The sequence below is a fragment of the Psammomys obesus genome, unplaced genomic scaffold (genome assembly GCF_907164565.1).
Source record: "Psammomys obesus unplaced genomic scaffold, mPsaObe1.curated_primary_1811, whole genome shotgun sequence".
Taxonomy (NCBI): domain Eukaryota; kingdom Metazoa; phylum Chordata; class Mammalia; order Rodentia; family Muridae; genus Psammomys; species Psammomys obesus.
This window is the reverse complement of record NW_026585689.1, coordinates 17,416,441-17,436,859: the sequence shown is the minus strand read 5'-3', so window position 1 is coordinate 17,436,859 and position 20,419 is coordinate 17,416,441. Positions and strand designations below refer to the sequence as shown.

Here is a 20,419-nt window from a genome sequence, read left to right as displayed (position 1 = left end):
GAAAACATTGAAATTTTTGCAGTGGGAATAGCTGCCCAAAGAGAAGAAATATATGATTAAAAAGCATGGAGAAAGGACAAATACAAAACCACTTAATAACGCAAACATTAGCATATTAAGAAATTGTAGGCCTATGGTTTTCTGTGAACCATTGGAATCTACAAGCAATTTTAGACAGAATAATACTATTAGTATCATTTTAATTTTTATTGTCTGCAAATTCTTGAAAAATCAGTATTATCTCCTTAGAAGTAAATTATATAATTATATATTTTTTTCAAAATGTCTTCCAACATCGTGGCTTATATATGTACTAAATAATTGAACATTTCCCATCTTAACTAAATGTGTTTCTACTCTTATTGTCTTTACCTCCTGTCATCAATTCATTAAAAATGTTTTCCATGAAAGGAATTAATATTAACCATAAAGTAAATATATCATTAATACAATTGGATATATAAAAATGGTAGTTATTATATTAAATGACAATTAATTATTAAAAGTATTTGTTTCCCTAAAAGGTACATAGTTGGTTCCAAAGGAATAGGAACTTCACTTTCTAGAAAATACTAATGAAATCTTGGAAGAAGTCGCAGAGTGATTCCTCAAGGACAGAAGAATCTGAAGAGTGTGTTTGCTAGTTACAGTAATCTGGACCATGAATAATAAAGAATTTATTCTGAGTTCTTAACAAATAATATAGATTTTGAATAAGGATCTGGAAAGCAGGCTTAACATCAGAACTGATGATTTAGAGAACTTACCAAAGTGTTATAATTTTTGTCTTTTGCAGAAGGCAAGACGATTTAGCTCCCTTTGTAGGTTTGTTTAAATTGACAGAAAGAAAGAAAGAAAAGAGAGAAAAAAAGTAAGAGGAAGAGAGAGAAAAAATGTGTAATATTGCCACATTGTATATACCTCTTCTGTATGTTGCCTGTATCTTATCTTCATACTTGCTCTAGGACACTTATTACATGGTATAGTATTTGTAAGTATTAATGATTACACACGTTAGTTTGAGGTGCTGAAATGTGGCAAAGCTGGACATTCTTTAAATGTGTAAAGCATTTGTACTTGCAAGAAAAGCTTTAGCTAATGATACTGGCATTGCTGAGGTTAAGGAAAAAAATGTTATTTTAGAGGTTATATTTTTTTGCTGCTGGTTGTCCTCAGCAATTGCCAGAGTTAGAGGCTCTTGTTTTGTAAATGGGTGGAGATGGCAGCCCACCATCACTTATAAGCAATTAGGTCTTCATTACAAATTAATGAAGTGGTAATTGCTCCCTGCAACCTTCTCAGGGAAAAGCATGCTGGTGTTTGCATTATCTTCATGCAATTCATAATTGTGTATTCAAGGACTTGTGATAGCTTGTCAAATTAAACTACAATAAGAATTTTGTAATTAAAGTCATATTTTACATCAAATTATGAAAATCTCTACAATTATGCTGTTTGATGTTTAGCCATAGATGGTTTATCATAAAAGAAATTTGCAAAGGATCTATTGATCAAACTAAACCTTCTTTTATTCCTATGAGGAAAGTTTGATTTATAAATGTAGAGTGAATTGATTTTTTTTCTCAAGTCAAAGTGTCATAGTCTAACTGTCTGTAAAGACTCAGAATGTCTGTAAAGACTAGGACCATGGTTCAGAAAATTTGATGTTTAACACCAGAAATTTTTAGAACACTAAGTACAGTAATTTTTGCTTCTAAAAATAAACCTATGCTTTAATTTTGCATTCCATGTGACTTCATTACTATAGATACCTTGGCGTGAACTTGTTAAAACCAAGACTCTTCCTGCTTGAGTTTCCTCTGAAAAGATTCTTGTGCAAGCCATACATGTGTGTATCTTAATTGTGAGGTGATTTGGAAGTTACAGGACAATTTTGGTTCTCTTCCTCTACCATGTTGTGTTCTGGGGATTGATGTCAGGTCATGAGGACTGGTGGCAAGCACCTTTACTGGCTAAGCCACCTTATGACTCCTGGTGACGATTATAAAAAAATATATAATGTGGATATTGACTTTCCTTATATTAAGATACAAATGTCTATGTTATTTCTAATGGTATCTATAATAGCACCAATGTGTTCCTTTTTTGAACTTATTTTGGTTATAACAATGAAGTTAAACCAATATTTTCTCAAGAAAATTTAGCTCATGTTTCAATACTTATCTCTAGGAATGTTTTTAAAAATAAATGATGCTCTTTTCTCCTATTGTTTCATAACATTGTAGGTGAGAAAGAAAAATAATAATCCAAATTGTGTTTCTCACATTTGCAACTGTGTTTCTCCATTGACCATTTTTTTTGATCATTTGAACACTTCAAAGCAAATGATTTGTATTTCTTGAATGAGACTTAAAAGTTAAAGAAAACAGTGTATTTCTTTTTTCCTTTAATTTAAAATAGATTTTTTTTTCACATAATAGCTTCTGATTATAGTATGGGATTATAGTAGATGGAGATCTACTACCAGCTTCTTTCCACCTCCCCTCCCATGTGGATTCACCTCCCTTCTGTCTTTTATTAGAAACAAACAGATTGTAATGGATAATATTAAAATATAAAAGATAAAACAAAAACTAATACATTGAAATTGGACAACACAAACAAACAGATGAAAAAAGAGCCCAAGAGAAAGCACAAGTAACAGAGACCCACTCTTTGTGATGCCATTATGAGATAAGGAATTTACAATGATGCCGCTGAGCTAATTTTCATTGGCTATGTACTGCTGGGCATGGAACCTACCCTTGAGAGTAATTTGTTTCCTCAGTGAGACTCCCTTGGAGAAAGTTAAATTTTCATTTTCAAGTAATTATCAATTAGAGATTGCTTCTGAGTTAGGGGTGGGGTCATGTGCCCACTTTTTTCAACTCTAGGAGCCTGTGCTGTGCAGGCCCATGCTGGCCCTGCGCATACTTTCTCCGTCTCTTTGAGTTCCTGAGTGCAACAATCATGTTAATTCAGAGGGCTTTGCTTTTCCGTTTTCGGTTTTGGTTTTTGTTTTGTTTTGTTTGTTTGGTGTTCTACACCATCTCTGGCTCTTAATTTTTTCCACAGCCCCTTCCACTGGGCTGTCTGCGCATTGAGTGGAAGGTATTCAATAGATAACCCATTCAGGGCTGAGTGTTATCACTCTGCATATTATCTGGCTGTGAGTCCCCACATTTCTTTTCACCTGCTCCAGAGGGAGGTGTCTCTGATGATGGTGGAACAAGGCATTGATGCATGAGTATGGAATCACTTTATTGCTATTCTTTTTGAATGGTTCTATTTGGTTTTACCCTAGGACCCTGAGATGTCTAGTCTCAAGTTCATGATCGCTCAAGCAATGTCAGGTGTGTGCTCCATCTTGTGGAGTGGGCTTTCAGTCACATGACATATTAGTGGGATACCCCCACAAACTTTGTAGCACCATTGTCCTAGCATATCTTGTAGGCAGGATGTTATTGCCAAAGGGTTTATAGCTACTTTAGTGTTTGTTACTCCTTTGATAGCATGCAGAGTACCTTCCCGTACCAAACGTGCTAAGATGTAGGAATAAAGGATCTATGTAGATACTGGCTCAACTTCTCCTTTTTCAGTGAGTTGTGTAGGTGTCTTCAGCGATGGGGCTTTGCTGTCTGTATGTACAGAGCAACCTATACTCTTGGCAACAACGTGGATTGTTCAGGTGTTTCCAGGGGGCTCCTTTAGCCAATAACTCAATTAGACGTAAGCTGATCCTGGTACTGGAGGCTTCCTTTGATATGACAAGCGTTGACCAGCTGTGGTTCTGACTCTCATTTGTTGATTTCATTTAGCTCACCTTCTTATATGCTTATATTTTAGGAATCTTCTACTGTATTAGGTTTCCATAATACCCCCATATGGCTCATAATTGTAGCTATTCTCCATATATTCAGTACCTCATCCCTCCCTTCCTCTCTCCCCTTCTACATTATATCCTCCCATTTCAGTCCTCCCAAAGTCCATTCACAGATGTATGCTCTTTCTTTCATAAGGAGATTTTTCTGTTTAACCCTGCACGTTTACTTTATACCTAACCTCTGTGGTTCTACAGATTTTGGCTTGTTTACCAATGACTTAACAGTTAATATTCACTTATAAATGAATACATACCATGTGTGTCTTTCTGGGTTTAGGTTGCCTCACTCGGGATGCTTTTCTCTAGTTCCGTCAATTTTACTTGAAATTTTCAAGATTTTAATTTTTTTCAATGCCTAAATGCAAGTTACTAAATTTTCTTCATCCATTTTTGTTGTTGTTGTTGTTTTTGAGGGACATCTAAGTTGTTTCCAGTTCTGGGCTGTTGTGAATAGAGCTACAGTGACCATGATTGAGCAAATGTCCTTGAGGATCCTTTGGGTATAAGCCCAAGAGTAGTATAACTGAATCTTGGGGTAGATCAGTTCCTATCATTCTAAGGAACCACCACATTGATTTCCACAGTGACTGTAGAAGTTTGGACCCCCACCAGGTTTACACAAGTGTTTCATTTATTCCACAACCTTGTCAAGATGAGCTGTTACTTGTTTTATTGATCTTAGGCGTTCTAATAGGTGTAACCTGAGATCTCAAAGTAGTTTTGATTTGGATCTAAGATGACTAAGGATGTTGACTATTTCTTTAAGTCATTCTCAGCCATTTGAGTTTCCTTTTGAGAATTCTGTTTATATCAGTACCCCAATTTTAAATTGGGTTGTTTTCTTGATTTCTAGAATTTTGAGTTATTTATTCACTTTGGATATTAGCCCTCTATTGAATGTGTAGTTGGTTATAACCTTTTCCATTCTGTAGGCTGCTGTTTTGCCCAAATGACAGTGTTCTTTGCCAGGCAGAAGTTTCTCAGATTAATGAAGTCACATTTATTAATTACTGATCTTAGAATCTATGCTAATGGCAATATTCAGAAAGTCTTTTTTTCTGGACCTATAAGTTTAAGGCAATTTCCAACTTTTTCTTCTATTAGATTCAGTATATCTGGTTTTATGTTGATGTCTTTGATCCATTTGGAATTGGGTTTTGTACAGGGTGACATGCATATGTTTGGTTTCTTCTACACTTAGCTATCCAGTTTGACTAGCACTGGTTGTTGAAGAAGCTGTCTTTGTTTTTGTTTTGTTTGTTTGTTTTTCTGGTATGTATTTCTGCCTTCTTTACCAAAAATCAGGTGTCCATCTGTGCAGATTTACGTTTGAGTCTTTTTTTCAGCTACAGTGATCAAGTGTGTGTCTTTGTGTTAATGCCATATTTTAACTTGCTTGAATAGAGATACCCAGTGATATTTTATATTATTCAAATATACTGTGAAAAGTGTTGTTTTTCAATGATATCTTTCTCAGTCAATTTATCATTTGCATATAGGAGGGCTACTGAGTCTGTATCTATCTACTTTGTTGAAAGTCTTTTTCAGTTGTACTAGTTTCTGCTGGAATTTTTAGAGTTACTTATTAACACTACTTTATTATCTCTAAATAAAGATACTCTGACTTTTTTCTTTGTATCCTTTTGATATTTTCAGTTTTCTTATTGGAAACAAATTTAAGAAGATAAGTATAATGTACACCACAAGGATTAATTTCCAAAATTAAAAAAATAATTTCTAACAATTTTTTAATCTACAAATAAAATAAGGGACTTTGCACATTATTGACAAGACTCTACCACTGAGCCATATACCTAGCACTAACAATAATTTCTTTGTCATATATTACATAAAAAGGAAGGTTTAGTTCATTTCTGAAAAGTCTTGAAAATCAAGTTTTGCAAATATCAAGAGCTCTAAATTTAGTAATTTTATTTTAGGAAAAAAATTAAAATTTGTTTTAGAACATTTGATGAATAAAATTGACAAATGAATTATGACCAAATCACTGGCCATCATTCATTCCAGGTTTTGTTTCATCTTGCAATATTTGGCTTCACATGTTATCTTGTCAAGTGGCCATTTCTTAAAATTGCTAAAAACCTGCAGTCCAAGGCAAATGTATTTATTCAGTTATGAGCTATTTTGTGTTATTGAATTCACTAAATCTGACCAATAGCAAACACACCCTAGAGGTTCAGGAGCTGGTCCACAGACCCCAAATATATGTATATGTATATGCATGTATGTATATACCTATGTATTATTTGAAGTCTTATTTATGCTGTCATGTCACTCTTGTGATGCCTGGGCATCCTTGTGTGCTCTCATTCCACTTACCTCACTAATTCTGCCTCTCTTTTTTTACTTTGATGCTTCAGTGGGAAGAGATCAGTGGCGTGGATGAACATTACACACCCATCAGGACATACCAGGTTTGCAATGTTATGGATCACAGCCAAAATAATTGGCTGAGGACAAACTGGGTACCCAGAAACTCAGCTCAGAAGATCTATGTGGAGCTAAAGTTCACACTACGGGACTGCAACAGCATTCCATTGGTTTTGGGGACTTGCAAGGAGACCTTTAACCTTTACTACATGGAGTCTGATGATGATCATGGTGTCAAATTCCGAGAACATCAGTTTACAAAGATTGACACCATTGCCGCTGATGAAAGTTTCACTCAGATGGATCTCGGGGACCGCATCCTGAAACTCAACACTGAGATTAGAGAAGTGGGACCGGTCAACAAAAAGGGGTTTTATTTGGCTTTTCAAGATGTTGGTGCTTGTGTTGCATTGGTGTCTGTGAGAGTATACTTCAAAAAGTGTCCATTTACAGTGAAGAATCTGGCAATGTTTCCAGACACAGTGCCCATGGACTCCCAGTCCTTGGTGGAGGTCAGGGGCTCCTGTGTCAATAATTCCAAGGAGGAGGATCCTCCCAGGATGTACTGCAGTACAGAAGGTGAATGGCTTGTCCCCATCGGCAAATGCATGTGCAATGCTGGGTATGAAGAACGAGGTTTCACATGCCAAGGTAAGAGCCAGAGTTCTCCTTTCTTTACAGCTGAATTTGTCTCCTGTGAGTTCATTTATTATAAAGTAAAAGAAATAAATTAATCTAATCTGATTTCACTTGGCAGCACAACAGAATGACTAGTCAATTTATATGCTAAATTTATCCTGTTTGATGTGTTGATTCATGATCTGTTGTGAAATATTAATGGGTGTAACTCTGGGGTGCTGGGCTGCACCCTGTAGAGGTGTCATCTGTGCTTTTTTCTCATTGTACGTGAATTTGCTTAGTTAGTTTCCAGGATGCATGTATACTATGGTGCATTTGTGAAGGCACTGAGACTGCTTGAGGAAGTGGGTTCTCCTGTTAACATTTGGATCCTTGGCACCAAACCCAGGGTATCACGCACCTTTACATGGCGAGCCATCTTCCTGGCTTGAGGTGTTTTTTTGAGGTTTGCTGGAGAGCTAATGATTGATGGTGGCCTAACTGCAGCCATTGAAGTGAAATACACCTGCCCCTCTTGACACTGAGGGTAGAAACGTCTTTGGCATTGAGCTAATCTATAACACAATTAGATTGTGGTGACTATATTTGGGTTCGATTATCTTGGAAATAGTTGTTAATATTTATAAAGTATGGCATGTTATTCAGTGAGAGTTGACTGCCAAGTGGATGTTTAAATGCTATAAGAAAAAAAAATATTTTTTTCTTGGAAATGTTTATTTTTTATTTTTTATTTTTTATTAATTCCACTTTATTCATTTTGTATCCCCCCATAAGCCCCTCCCTCCTCCCCTCTCGATCCCACCCTCCCTCCCCTTTCTGCATGCATGCCCCTCCCCAAGTCCACTGATAGGGGAGGTCCTCCTCTCCTTTCTGATCTTAGTCTATCAGTTCTCATCAAAAGTGGCTGCATTGTCCTCTACTGTGGCCTGGTAAGGCTGCTGCCCCCTCAGGGGGAGGTGATCAAAGAGCTGGCCAATCAGAAAAAAATATTTTTAATAGAGGGATAATGTATTTGTAGTTACTTATTGTGGTGTGATTTTTTTCTGGTGTGGTGGGAAGAGAATATAAAGTTCTGTGGGTAGAGAGGCAGGAAGCATCTTGGAGCAGTTGAGGGATGAAAAACATGATCAATATATATTGTATGAAAAAATTAGATAAAGATATTTTAAGAAGAAAATTTTAAATTGTAAAAATATTATCGTTCTCCAATAGTTTACTTAAGACATATTTATTTCCCCTGAGTTATATGTAATGTGTATTTTATACTTTGAATAATATTGGAGAATCTAGATTTTGTCATCAGTTTGAAGTTATTTTTAAATATGTGTATTTGATATAAAAATAACTTACATATATTTTTACCAAAATTGTATACATCAGACATGTAAGATTATATAATTATCAGGCATGTAAAATTATACTTCTGTTACTTTCATTTTTTCTAATTAATTAATTAAGGTTTTTATACTCAAACACACTGAAAGTATCAATTACATTAAGGGTACAAATACATACATGAATATTAGTTATCACTTTTGTTTGCTGGTAGACTGTGTCTACAGAAAAGTCTGCTACTCAGCTGATGAACAGACATAATCACTGTTCAGAAGCCCACGTGAAAGAAGTGACAAATATCCATATAGCTTGCCCTTTACAAAATGAGAATACATCACAGCATATTTCATTTGATTATGGGCATGGCTTATAAAAACATATTAAATAAGGAGCGAGGAGGGTGGCAGAGTGGGAAAGGTGCTGTCTGTGCAGGCATGAAGGCCACTCACATAAAAGCCATATGTGGTGAAACTCACATGGAACCTCAGTGCTGGCACCGGGAAGAAAGGAAACCCTTATGTCCTAGGGCTTGCTGGTCACCCAGCGCAGTCAAGTCAGCAAGTTGCGTGTGCTGTGAAAGACTCCCACTTCAACAAATGGTGGCGAGCCATAGAAGAGGATACTCAGTGTAAACCTATGGTTTCCACATGTCCACTCATGTATGATTGTACCTACTTTCATGTGCAAACTCACATATGCAGACAAATGTTTACACTCTAATGTATTGAATAAGCACAAACCGTATACTCTAGCATCCTATTTCGTTGTGTTGTTTAGAAGTAATTGTCACCACTCTGCCATTGTTAACATGTCTTTTTTTAAGTTCTAAAATTAAAAATAAATGTATATTTACATTTTATTGACATTAAGTATTAAAGAAAAAATCTTTATATTCTATTTGAATTTTTCTTTTTTCAATAAGATATATGTTTATGGTCTATGGTATTGGTGAAAATTTACTTTAATTAAAACTATAAAGGACTACTACCTCGAAAAACATTGAAAATCTGTCCAGTTTACAAATATTTATTATATATTTGCTTTGTTTTCAGGCTGATATTAAAATTAAAAGATTGTGCGTATGTTAGCCACTTACTACATTTCAGGCATTATGCTGCTCTGCTAAGCATTGTCAATGACCTACTATTTTATAACTAATACATGCATACTGTCTTCACTTCACAATGCAAACATTAGTTGCATATGTTTTTTCAATTTTTATTATTTAATTTTGTAATGCCTAGTAGTATTTTGCCTGCATGTATATCCGTACACAATATAGAAGCCTGGTGCCCAAAGGATGTGAGTTGTGAAGTCCAAGGCAATTGTGAGCCAGCATGGAGGTACTGGAAACTGAACCCAGGTCTCTGGAAGAGCAGTCAGTGCTCTTAATTGAGCCCTTGTTTTTGATTTGAAATTCACACTTTGTCTTTAAACATCAGTCCTTTTGTATTGAACTAGAGATAGGTAACCAGATGTCGTAGACCTAAAGGCTAGGGTCTCAAAGCTAGTCCACACTGCTCTCTTGTCTTTTTGCATAGTGGTGACAGACAAGGAGAAATACAAGTGTCTGTATCATATGCATGTAGTCTGAAGAAAACAAAGTCCACAGACTTTGCACCAAGTAACCCCAAATCTATTATAAGTCTTATATGCATCTGCTTACTTCTTCTTTTTTTTTAATTCTAATATTTCTTTTTTTTAATTTTATTTTTTTCTTATCAGTTACATTTTATTAACTCTGTATCCCAGCCATGTCCCGATCCCTCATTCCCTCCCAGTCCCTCCCTCCCTCCCTCATCTCCACCGTGCCCCTTGCCAAGTCCACTGATAGGGGGGACCTCCTCCCCATTCATCTGATCCTGTTTTATCAGGTATCTTCAGGACTGGCTGCAAAGCTCTCCTCATCTGCTTACTTCTGACATCATTTTTGTTTTCAGAATTTTAAGGATGAATTGTTAGTCAAAAGACAACTTTGGGGTTCTATAAGCCTTGTCTGGGGGCAACTAATGAAATCTGGATTTACATATTGTTATTAGTCTTATGCTTATGAAACAGTCCATGAAATGCAATTCAGTAAGTGTTCCTCATAATCTATTAGTGCAAAATAATAATACGCCAGACACAGGAGGAACGTAGACTTTCCAGGAGCTCACAGTCTACCCAGAATTACAGATGCATAAATGAATGTTAGCAGAAGACAGACCAATAAATAACAGAACAAGACTTGCTAGAGTAGGACAGGAAGAGATGAATATGAAGAATTTCAAAATTAAACATAAAAATTGGTAATTAATTGTGGGATGGTGTTGTGTTGTTTTAGACTAGTTTCTTGCTTACAAAGTTTTGGAAAAGAGCTGTCCATAGTGAATCTTATGTAGTCTAGAAGATAATTTCCACTTGTCATCATGTCATTATAAATCAATCTCAAAAATGTATTGAAGATACATGAGAGTCCCTGCCACATAGAGAACTTCAGAAAGATTCAAATTTCATTTATAGGCTGTTTCCTAACATAGCTAATGAAATATAGCAAGTATTTTTCCAATATAAACAGATAATTAGGACAGTCAATGTTTAGTGATGTGAATGATGAAAATATGACAACTTCTACTTAACAGGACAATTACACTGATAAAAAGCTTTTGTAGCCAACAAACACGTCCATCAATTTTCAAACAACGAAATGAAACAAAATAGCAATCTCCAGAGGCAAAATTCAAAGTATGGAATTTTTAGTGTACATAATTTATATTTTTACAGCAGTCCAGTTTTTCTATATTATTAAACATTATTTGGCAGTATCATTCGACTGCGAATTTAATTCAACATTTATTGAGTCATTAAGAGGTGCCAAGCTCCAGATTGAACACTAGAAATCAAATGACAAATATCATCATTGACAAATTATTGTGTTTTGTACTTCTTTAACGGATATGAAGGGGCTGAGAGATGGAACAGTTATTCTTGCACAGATTGGTTTGTAGTACCCTTTTGGGGCATCTTCTTTTCTGTTTGTTTGTTTGTAGATATATTCACATCTTATTTAAAAAATTATTAATTACATTTGATTCACTTTGTATCTCAGCTGTAACCTCCTCACTCACCCCTCTCAATTCCAGCCTCCCTCTGTCATCTCCTCCCATGGCCCTTTCCAAGTCCACTGATAGGGGAGATCCTACTCCTCTTCTGTCTGAACCTAGGCTATCAGGTCTTCTCAGGACTGGTTGTATTATCTTCCTCTGTGGACTGGTAAGGCTGCTTCCCTATCAGGGGGAGGTGATCAAAGAGCCAGCCACTGAGTTCATGTCACAGACAGCTCCTGTTTCCATTACTAGTGAATGCACTTGGAGACTGAGCTGCCATGGACTACACCTGTGCAGTGGTTCTAGGTTATCTCTATGCATGGTCCTTGGTTAGAGTATCAGATTCCGAAAAGACATCTTTGCCCAGATTTTTGGGTTCTGTTACTCCCCTTGTGGAACTCCTGTCCTCTCTATCTCTCTTTCATCTCTCCCTTCTTTCATAAGATTCCCTGCACTCTGCCCAAAGTTCGGCTATGAGTCTCAGCATCTGCTTTGATACCCTGCTAGGGAAAATCTCTCAGTGGCCCTCTGTGGTAGGCTCCTGTCCTATTCCCTGTTTTCTCCATTTTCCGATGCCCATACCTTTTGTCTTTCTGAGTGAGGATTGGTCATCTTACCCAGGGTCCTCCTTCTTGCTTAGCTTCTTTAGGTGTACAAATTTTAGTATGTTTACCCTATATTTTATGTCTAATATCCACTTTTATGTGAGTATATACCATGTGTGTCTTTCTGCTTCTGGGACAACTCACTCAGGATGATCCTTTCCAGGTCCCACCATTTACCTGCAAATTTCATGATTTCCTTATTTTTCATTGCTGAGTAATACTCCATTGTATAGATGTACCACAGTTTCTGCATCCATTCTTCAGTTGAGGGGCATCTGGGCTGTTTCCAGCTTCTGGCTATTACAAATAAAGCTGCTACAAACATGGTTGAGCAAATGTCCTTTTTGTGTATGTGCGCCTCTTTTGGGTATATGCCTATTTTTAATCGGATTACATGATTTGTTGCTTTTACACAATTTGAGTTCTTTATGTACTCTGGATATCATCCCTCTGTCAGATGTAGGATTGGTGTCTTCACCTCTTCTAGTCTGAAGGCTGTCATTTTATTCTGATGACAGTGTCCTTTGCTTTACAGAAGCTCTTCAGTTTCATGAGGTCCCATTTATTGATTGTTAATCTTAGAAACTGTGCTGTTGGTGTTCTGTTCAGGAAGTTGTCCCCTGTTAAAATGAGTTCAAGACTCTTCTCCACTTTTTCTTCTAAGAGGTTTAGTGTGTCTGGTTTTATGTTGAGGACTTTGATCCACTTGGACTTTAGTTTTGTGCAGGGTGATAAGTATGGATCTATTTTCATTTTTCTACATGTAGACATCCAGTTATACCAACACCATTTGTCGAAGATGCTGTCTTTATTCCATTGTATGGTTTTGGCTTCTTTGTCAAAAAATAAAGTATCTGTAGGTGTGTGGGTTAATTTCTGGTCTTTTATTCGATTCCATTTATCTACCATTCTGTTTGTATGCCAGTACCAAGCAGTTTTTATTACTATTGTTTTGTAGTACAGCTTGAGATCAGGGATGGAGATACCTCCAGATGATCTGTTGTTGAACAGGATTGTTTTAGCAATTCTGGGTTTTTTTGTGTTTTTTTTTCCATATGAAATTGAATTGTTCTTTAAAGTTTTGTAAAGAATTGTGTCGGTATTTTGATAGGAATTGCATTGAATCTGTAGATTGCTTTTGGCAGGATGGCCATTTTCATTTTGTTAATCCTACTGATCCATGGGCATGGGAGATCTTTCCATCTTTTAATATCTTCTTCAATTTCTTTCTTCGGAGACTGATTTTTTTTTTCTTTTAGAAAAGGTCTTTCACTTTTTTGGTTAGAATCACACCAAGGTACTTGAAGTTACTAGTGGTTATTGGTAAATTAGTTTTCCTAATTTCTTTCTCAGATCTTTTGTCTTTCATATACAGGAGGGTTACTGATATTTTTGAGTTAATTTTGTATGCAACCACTTTGCTAAAGGTGTTTATCATATGAAGGAGTTTTCTGCTTCAATATTTTGGACTCATGTATACTATCATATCATCTGCATATAGTGATATTTTGACATCTTTCTTTCCAATTTGTATCCCCTTGATTCCCTTTAGTTGTCTTATTGTTCTACCTTGGACTTTAAGTACTATGTTGAAGAGATATGGAGAGAGTGGGCAGCCTTGCCTTGTCTTTGATTTCAGTGGGATTGATTTAAGTTTCTCTCTGTTTTGTTTGATGTTGGCTATAGGCTTGCTGTAGATTGCCTTTACTATGTTTAGGTATGTGCCTTGTACCCCTGATCTCTCCAAGACTTTAATCATGAATGGGTGTTGTATTTTGTCAAAAGCTTTTTAAGCATCTAGGGAGATGATCATGTGGTTTTCCTTCTTCAGTTTGTTTATATGATGGATTGCATTGATGGATTTCCGTATATTGAACCACCACTACATGCCTGGGATCAAGCCTACTTGGTCATGATGGATGATATATTATGTGTTCTTGGATTCAGTTTGCAATTATTTTACTGAGTATTTTTGCATTATTGTTCATAAGAAAGATAGGTCTGAAATTATCATTTTTGTTGGGTCTTTGTGTGGTTTAGGTATCAAGAATGGCTTCATAGAATGAGTTTGGCAACGTTCCTTCTTTTTCCATTTTGTGGAATAGTTTGAAGAGATTTGGAGTTAGCTCTTTGAAGGTCTGGTAGAATTCTGTGCTGAAACCATCTGGCCCTGTTTTTTTTCCTTTTCCGAAGAGGAGACTCTTGATGACTGCTTCTATATCCTTGGGAGATATAGGACCATTTATTATATTTAACTCATCTTGATTTAACTTTGGCAAATGGAATCTATCAAGAATATTGTCCATTTCATTTAGATTTTTAAATTTTGTGACATATAGGCTTTTGTAATAAGACCTAATGATTGTTTGGATTTCCTCAGTGTCTGTAGTTATGTCCCCCTTTTCATTTCCGATTTTGTTGATTTGGAAAGTATTTCTCCTCCTTTTAGTTAGTTTGGCTATAGGTTTATCTAGCTTGTTGATTTTCTCAAAGAAAAAGCTCTTGGTCTCACTGATTCTTTGAATTGTTTTCTTTGTTTATAATTCATTGATTTTACCTCTGAGCTTGATTATTTCCAATTATCTACTCCTCTTGGCTGTGTCTGTTCCTTCCCCCCCCCCCAGGGCTTTCAGGTGAGCCATTAAGCTGCTTGTATGAGATGTCTCAAACTTCTTCCTAGAAGCACTTAGTGCTATGAACTTTCCTTTTAGCATTGCTTTCATTGTGTCCCATAAGTTTGGGTAAGTTGTGCCTTCATGATGGGCATCTTATAACCACTGTAACTACAACACTGGGTCACTTTACTTTACAACTCACTTTGCTTTCCTTGTATGCACATATGGCACACACACATACACACACACACATGCAAACACTTAATATTTAATTTTAAACGTTTTTGTCTTGTCTTTAAAATTTTTGTCTCTGCCTAAGGGAGAAAATAAAATTTTAACTCATTTGTTAAAAACATAAATTAAATATAGTTTAATGAAGTGCTTATATATGTAATCCCTGTACTCTGGAGCTCAAGGCAGGTTAATTGCTGTGAAAACAAAGACAGTGAGAGTTAAACCATGAGTTTCAGGCTAGGCTGGGCTATGGTATGAGACCCTGTCTCAAAAATTAAAAAAAAAAGACAATCAAAATCAATTAACATAGATCTCTGGAAAATGATTTATAGCTGCTACTTTGGAAAGAGTTACTGGGGCAGGAGAAAAATTACAAGATACTAAAGCTTTCTGCAATAATATACAATGTTATATTGATCTTTCTTTTTTTTTCCTTTTCATTGAATACTTGAAAACAAAGTCTTTTCTCTTACAATATATCCTCATGATAATTTTCCCTTCCTCTACTCTGCCCTGTTCCTCTGGATTAACTCCTTTCCTGCCTCTCTTTAGAAAATGAGTCAAAGATGAAGTCCAGTAAAAATGAGGAAATCACACACTTTTATACTTCAATGACTATTTAGAGGCAAAGAATAAAATATTGGCAAAAAAAGCAAAGTAAGAAAATATGAATTCCATAAGGTAAAGAACAACTTTCAAAATTAATGTGGGAAATAGATGCACCTATGAAGGATCAGTCTCAGCATAAACTGTTGAGGAGCAGTGTAAGGTTGGGTAAGGAGGATGATAAATCATGCATTAACTTGGCTAGAATCATTTACAAGTATCTTTTGTTTAAGTCAGCGAACGCTCACATTTAATAGAAGAAATCACTGAATCTTTTTTTGATTTGCAATGAGTGTAATTTAAGCCTTATCTCATCTGAATTCTGGTATTAAGATAAATTAGTACCTCAGGGTTTGTTGGAATGTTATCCTACTGTGAACAAAGCTTTGGCTTTAAGCCCTAAACTACAGGATATTGAAAGTAAATGAATAAATAAATATTAAAAATTAATGAATTTAAATGCACAAACAAGAAAATAACTTTGTAAAACAATGTTATCCTTTTTCTTTTGGCACTTGGCTGTCTCTTAAATATCAGCATGTATCTTCAACAGTTTTTTTTTATTTTATTTTTTTAATAATTAGAGATGTGGGGATTTTGCATTTCTTCTAAGGATGCACCATGCTCTTCCCCTGGTCTAATCCCTGCTATTGAATTGTATTATCTACATCAGTTTTCTTTTGACAAAAGAAATGAGAATGCTAATAGGTTTTTATATGGTCAATTAATTGCATTTGAGGCAGATAGCAGGAGGTTACTATAAATGCTCCTGCTCATACAAAATTTGTTTAAACTTAGTGTACCAGATACCTTATTAATGTCACTGTGGAATCTGTTGCTCTGTGCTTTATCTGCAAGCTCATTGTGGGATGTTAACTTTTTTCCACACTCTATTACATGAGACTCTTAATAGAAAAGTGTGTTTGATATAATATTCCAAGACAGCTAGACTTTTTGATGACTGCTCAAATTATTTTCTTTGCTGAGGACTTAAGATTCAAAGTTTCCCTCTCTACTCTTTTCTATGCCAGCTTAGAAAGTCTTGGAGCAGCTGTCAGGTTTCAAGTACGGGGGTGATTTAAGGATTCGTTTTGCTGATTAGAGGAAACAAAAAAGCAAAGACTCCACTAGAATATTTTTAGTGCTTTTTGAGTCTATGCGCACAGCCATAGGCACTGACTAGAACTTCAAAATGCTTTGATACTTGAATAAATTACAAAAAAAAAAAAAAAAGAAAGAAAAAAAGAAAAAAAAGAAATGCCTTCCCATAATTGCCAGAGCGGAATATCCTTGAGGAGAAGGGCTATGAATAACTTTTTTGACGCTATGTTCCAGAATCTAGCAGAGACTTAGATTCTCAGTTGCAAACTGATAGGATGGAAATAACTCCCTGGTTTCTGTCGGTTATGGATTGTTAGCATTTAAGTCCTCACTAGTACTCAGTTCACAATATTTGTCTTGCATCTTCTAGACATTCCCAAACCTATACAAATAAGAGCATGAGTTTTATGTAGTTCAAAATGAGCACTTTGTTTATTAGGCTAGATACATGCACAACCAACAAAATATAAACTCTTCTAATGCTCCATTAAAGAATAACAGATAAATGATATGAAGAAATAGTAGTATTTTAAATATTTCACCCTTTTGTGTGTTTTGATGGTTATTTTATTCTTCATAAAAATTAATGACTGATAAATCTATGTCTATATGCAGTGAAAAGCTAGTATCTCTTAAAAACTATTTTCATCCCTTTGTTTGCAGAGATCCACTTACAGCATTAATTCTTCCTCTATTTCTTTTAACATAAGAATTACATTATTTATAACTCAAGGTTTTACCTTGAATTATTCAAATAACTCCTGTGTAAAAGATGATAGCTCCCTGCGTTTACTCTTTCTTTAATATTTACATATCCATAATTTTTCAACTCAGTGAATTTATTTATGCTTGCTAGTAACCTAATAATATAAATAAGTTTTCAAATAACAAATTTAACAGATGTGTTATGACAGCTTTGTAATAGCTATAACTTGATTTGTTTAGGATCATATGTCTTCTTAAAAATTGATATAACAAGTTATTGGAATATGAACTTGAAGCCCCAACCTCAGTGCTCCAGTTTTCAAGGCTCAGCTAGTATTTAATTGTTCTAGTTACCTAAAGGTCTTTTATCACTAGCAAGTGTTTGAGAGACATTAAATATTAATCTTGTGACAAAACACTTTGATATTCTGATTCTTCATTCATGAAAAGACCAGAAGATGGCAAGTGAAGATCTTGTTTAGCTCAGTATATATTATTCAGCTGTATAGATGTACACAATATACATCCTGATTGTCACCTATCAGCATCTCTGAAATATGCTAGCTTTCCTCCCTTCCTTTTTCAATTTTTTTGTGATTTTAAAAAGATCTCCCCCACCTGATATTCTTTTTTGTTAAGTGTTAGTGATCGTGGCAAGAGAAATATTATCAGTGGTGGATTTATTTACTGCAGTGTTTATTATCATTCCTTCATTTTCTACTTTCTATCAAACGGCATGCTCTTCTTTTCTGAAGAGATTTCATTTCTGCTGGGGAAGAGGCTCAGTGGTAGAGTACTTGAGTAGCATTAGCTGCTGCTGGAGTCGAATGTCCTGAGTTCAGCCACAGAGAAGGAAATGGTACAAAGGAGAGAGGAAGAGAGAAAAGTATATTTTTAGTTCTATGAAACAGTTTACTTAATCCTGTATAATTTTTTTCTGCTGATTCCTTTTTAAAATGTTTCAACTTATTCACTAAAATTTACAAACATGTATACAATATTTCTAAATCATACCCAGGTCCCTAACTCTTTCTGCCTATCCCCACATACCTTATTATCATTAGTGTTAGTTTTTCTTTCTTCCTATTAACATCAGTCACTTTGGAATTTTTCCATTTGTTATTTCACCCACTGCTTTTATTTTATTTTTATTTTTTTCATCGTGTGGGCCTTTTCAAAGAATTATTCCAAATATTCCATATATTCACATATGGATATTTTTAATTGTCCACACAGAAACAGATATTTAAAATGATATAAAACAATATAGTTCACAGAGAAAGAGGATACAGCAGTCCTGAAGAGACTTGATAGTCTGCATTCAGTAGGTAAGTGATGAGGACCAGGGGATGGGGCTAGGATAAAAAAGGGGGTAGGATGGGACTGGGAAGAGACAAAGGTGGGGGTTATAATCAGTATGTAAAATGAATAAATTAGTTAAAAATCATTAAAAAGGACATTGTTTTAGGAAATAAGCAAACAAGTTCACTAATTCAATTAAAATATGCCATAAAGTGCATATTTTATTATCAAAAACACTAATCCTATTTTTATAGTATACTTCTGCTATATGTTTTTAAAATGGTCAGTTGGCCATATGTCCTTGCTTTGAAGGAACAGAGGAATTAAGAAGAAAAGGACATATGTGCTGAAGGTATTGACTTGACTTTGAAAAAAGGCTCGCTCTATTTTGTATAGTCTACCTGAAGTGTCAGAAACCTTTAATACTGTAAAGATAGCAGAGAAGCTGAAAGTTGTGGGAAGTATGTGCCAAATGATCTTACATGAATTACTATGTGATATTACTGAAAATCTTCAATCAATTTATGACACTACATTACCCAGAAAGCAATTAAAATAAAAACTAAATAGAGAATAGAGGCGGGAGGGAGTATATTTGATTTGTTATTTCTTATGGTATCATGATTCACTTTTTGAGTCTGGCTAAAGGCAATATAAATTTCAAACATAGAGGTCCATGTTTAAGATATTTGAAAGATCTGTGAGCTCTTTCTTCTTTATAGGCTACAAATCATATTTTTAAAAGCAGTCAGATATAATTTAATTGCAAACATATGTAAGACATATACCATCATGGTTATATTTAGAAAGGTGAATCCCGATTCAGCCATTCAAATACTCCATACTGACTTGGGAGTTAGCAATGAACTATACAAATAATAAAATTCACAAGGAGTTCCACAAATGTTAGAAACACTAAACACAACTTTTAAAATGATTTCATTTAGTTCTTCGTCTCTCTCTCTCTCTTTCTCTCTGTGTGTGTGTGCGCGCTTCTGTGTGATTGTGCAATGGTGTGCCCATAGAGGACAGAGAACAAATTGCAGAAGTTGCGTCTCTGCTACCACTATGTAGATTCCAACAACAGAGAGTCCCAGTCATCAAGCCTGAGAGCAATTATTTTCCCTCACTGATATGCCTCTCCAGTACAGGTATCAAACACATTGTAACACATAATGACAGCTAAATACTTGTAATTTTAGGAAAATATGGATGTTTCATTGTATATGGATTAATTTTAACTTTATAATGTTATAAAGTCAGAGACAAAACTGGCAAGACAGATCTTCTTTATTCCAACCTGGAAATAATTTTTAAAGTTTTTATGTAAGTATTTTTCCTGATGTCCAACATAAAAAAAAAAAAGATATCACTTATGAAATAAATGTCTGGGCAATACTCTTTGAAGAAACCTAGCTCCTATTTTCTTTGTCATTGTCATAATTGTCTTCTATTTATCAACTCTGCTACTATGGTTATTCTTACTAATATACAGAATTCTTAGGGCTTTCAGATTTTTTTTTCTGTTGCAAGATTCAAAGGTACAAATAGAAGCTGAAGTAAATCTTGACCAGCAAATGTGTGATCTTTGGAAGCTATGTCATTGGAATATTGAGAAGTTTATTTTCCTGAGAAACCATATGAGTCATGAGTCAAACATGCAGGGACAGGATTCCCTGTGGGAAGCCTATATGATGAAAAATTACTCCAGTTTAGAAGGGAAAGTACTTCTGCTGTATTTGAAATAAAATTGTTTCCATTATATAGTTTCCATTTATTTCCAAAGGAGATCAAAATATTTTTTTGCAAAACACTTTTTGGAAATTTGTCAGATATAAACTTATCTCTAAAGTGCTTAGACATTTCCAAGAAAAAAATATATATAAATTAACTCTTACTGTGATGCTGAATAAGGGT

The 20,419-nt window shown here is 35.1% G+C and overlaps 1 protein-coding gene across 2 annotated transcripts in view; it reads left to right on the top strand.

Annotated features, from left to right (window-relative positions):
- Epha3 (EPH receptor A3) overlaps positions 1 to 20,419 on the top strand; it is a 350,488-nt gene that overhangs the window by 81,033 nt on the left and 249,036 nt on the right. For both annotated transcript variants that reach the window (XM_055593082.1, XM_055593075.1), the window contains exon 3: positions 6,265 to 6,925. In XM_055593082.1, coding sequence (XP_055449057.1) covers positions 6,265 to 6,925 — 661 coding nt within the window. The remainder of the gene's footprint in view (positions 1 to 6,264; positions 6,926 to 20,419) is intronic.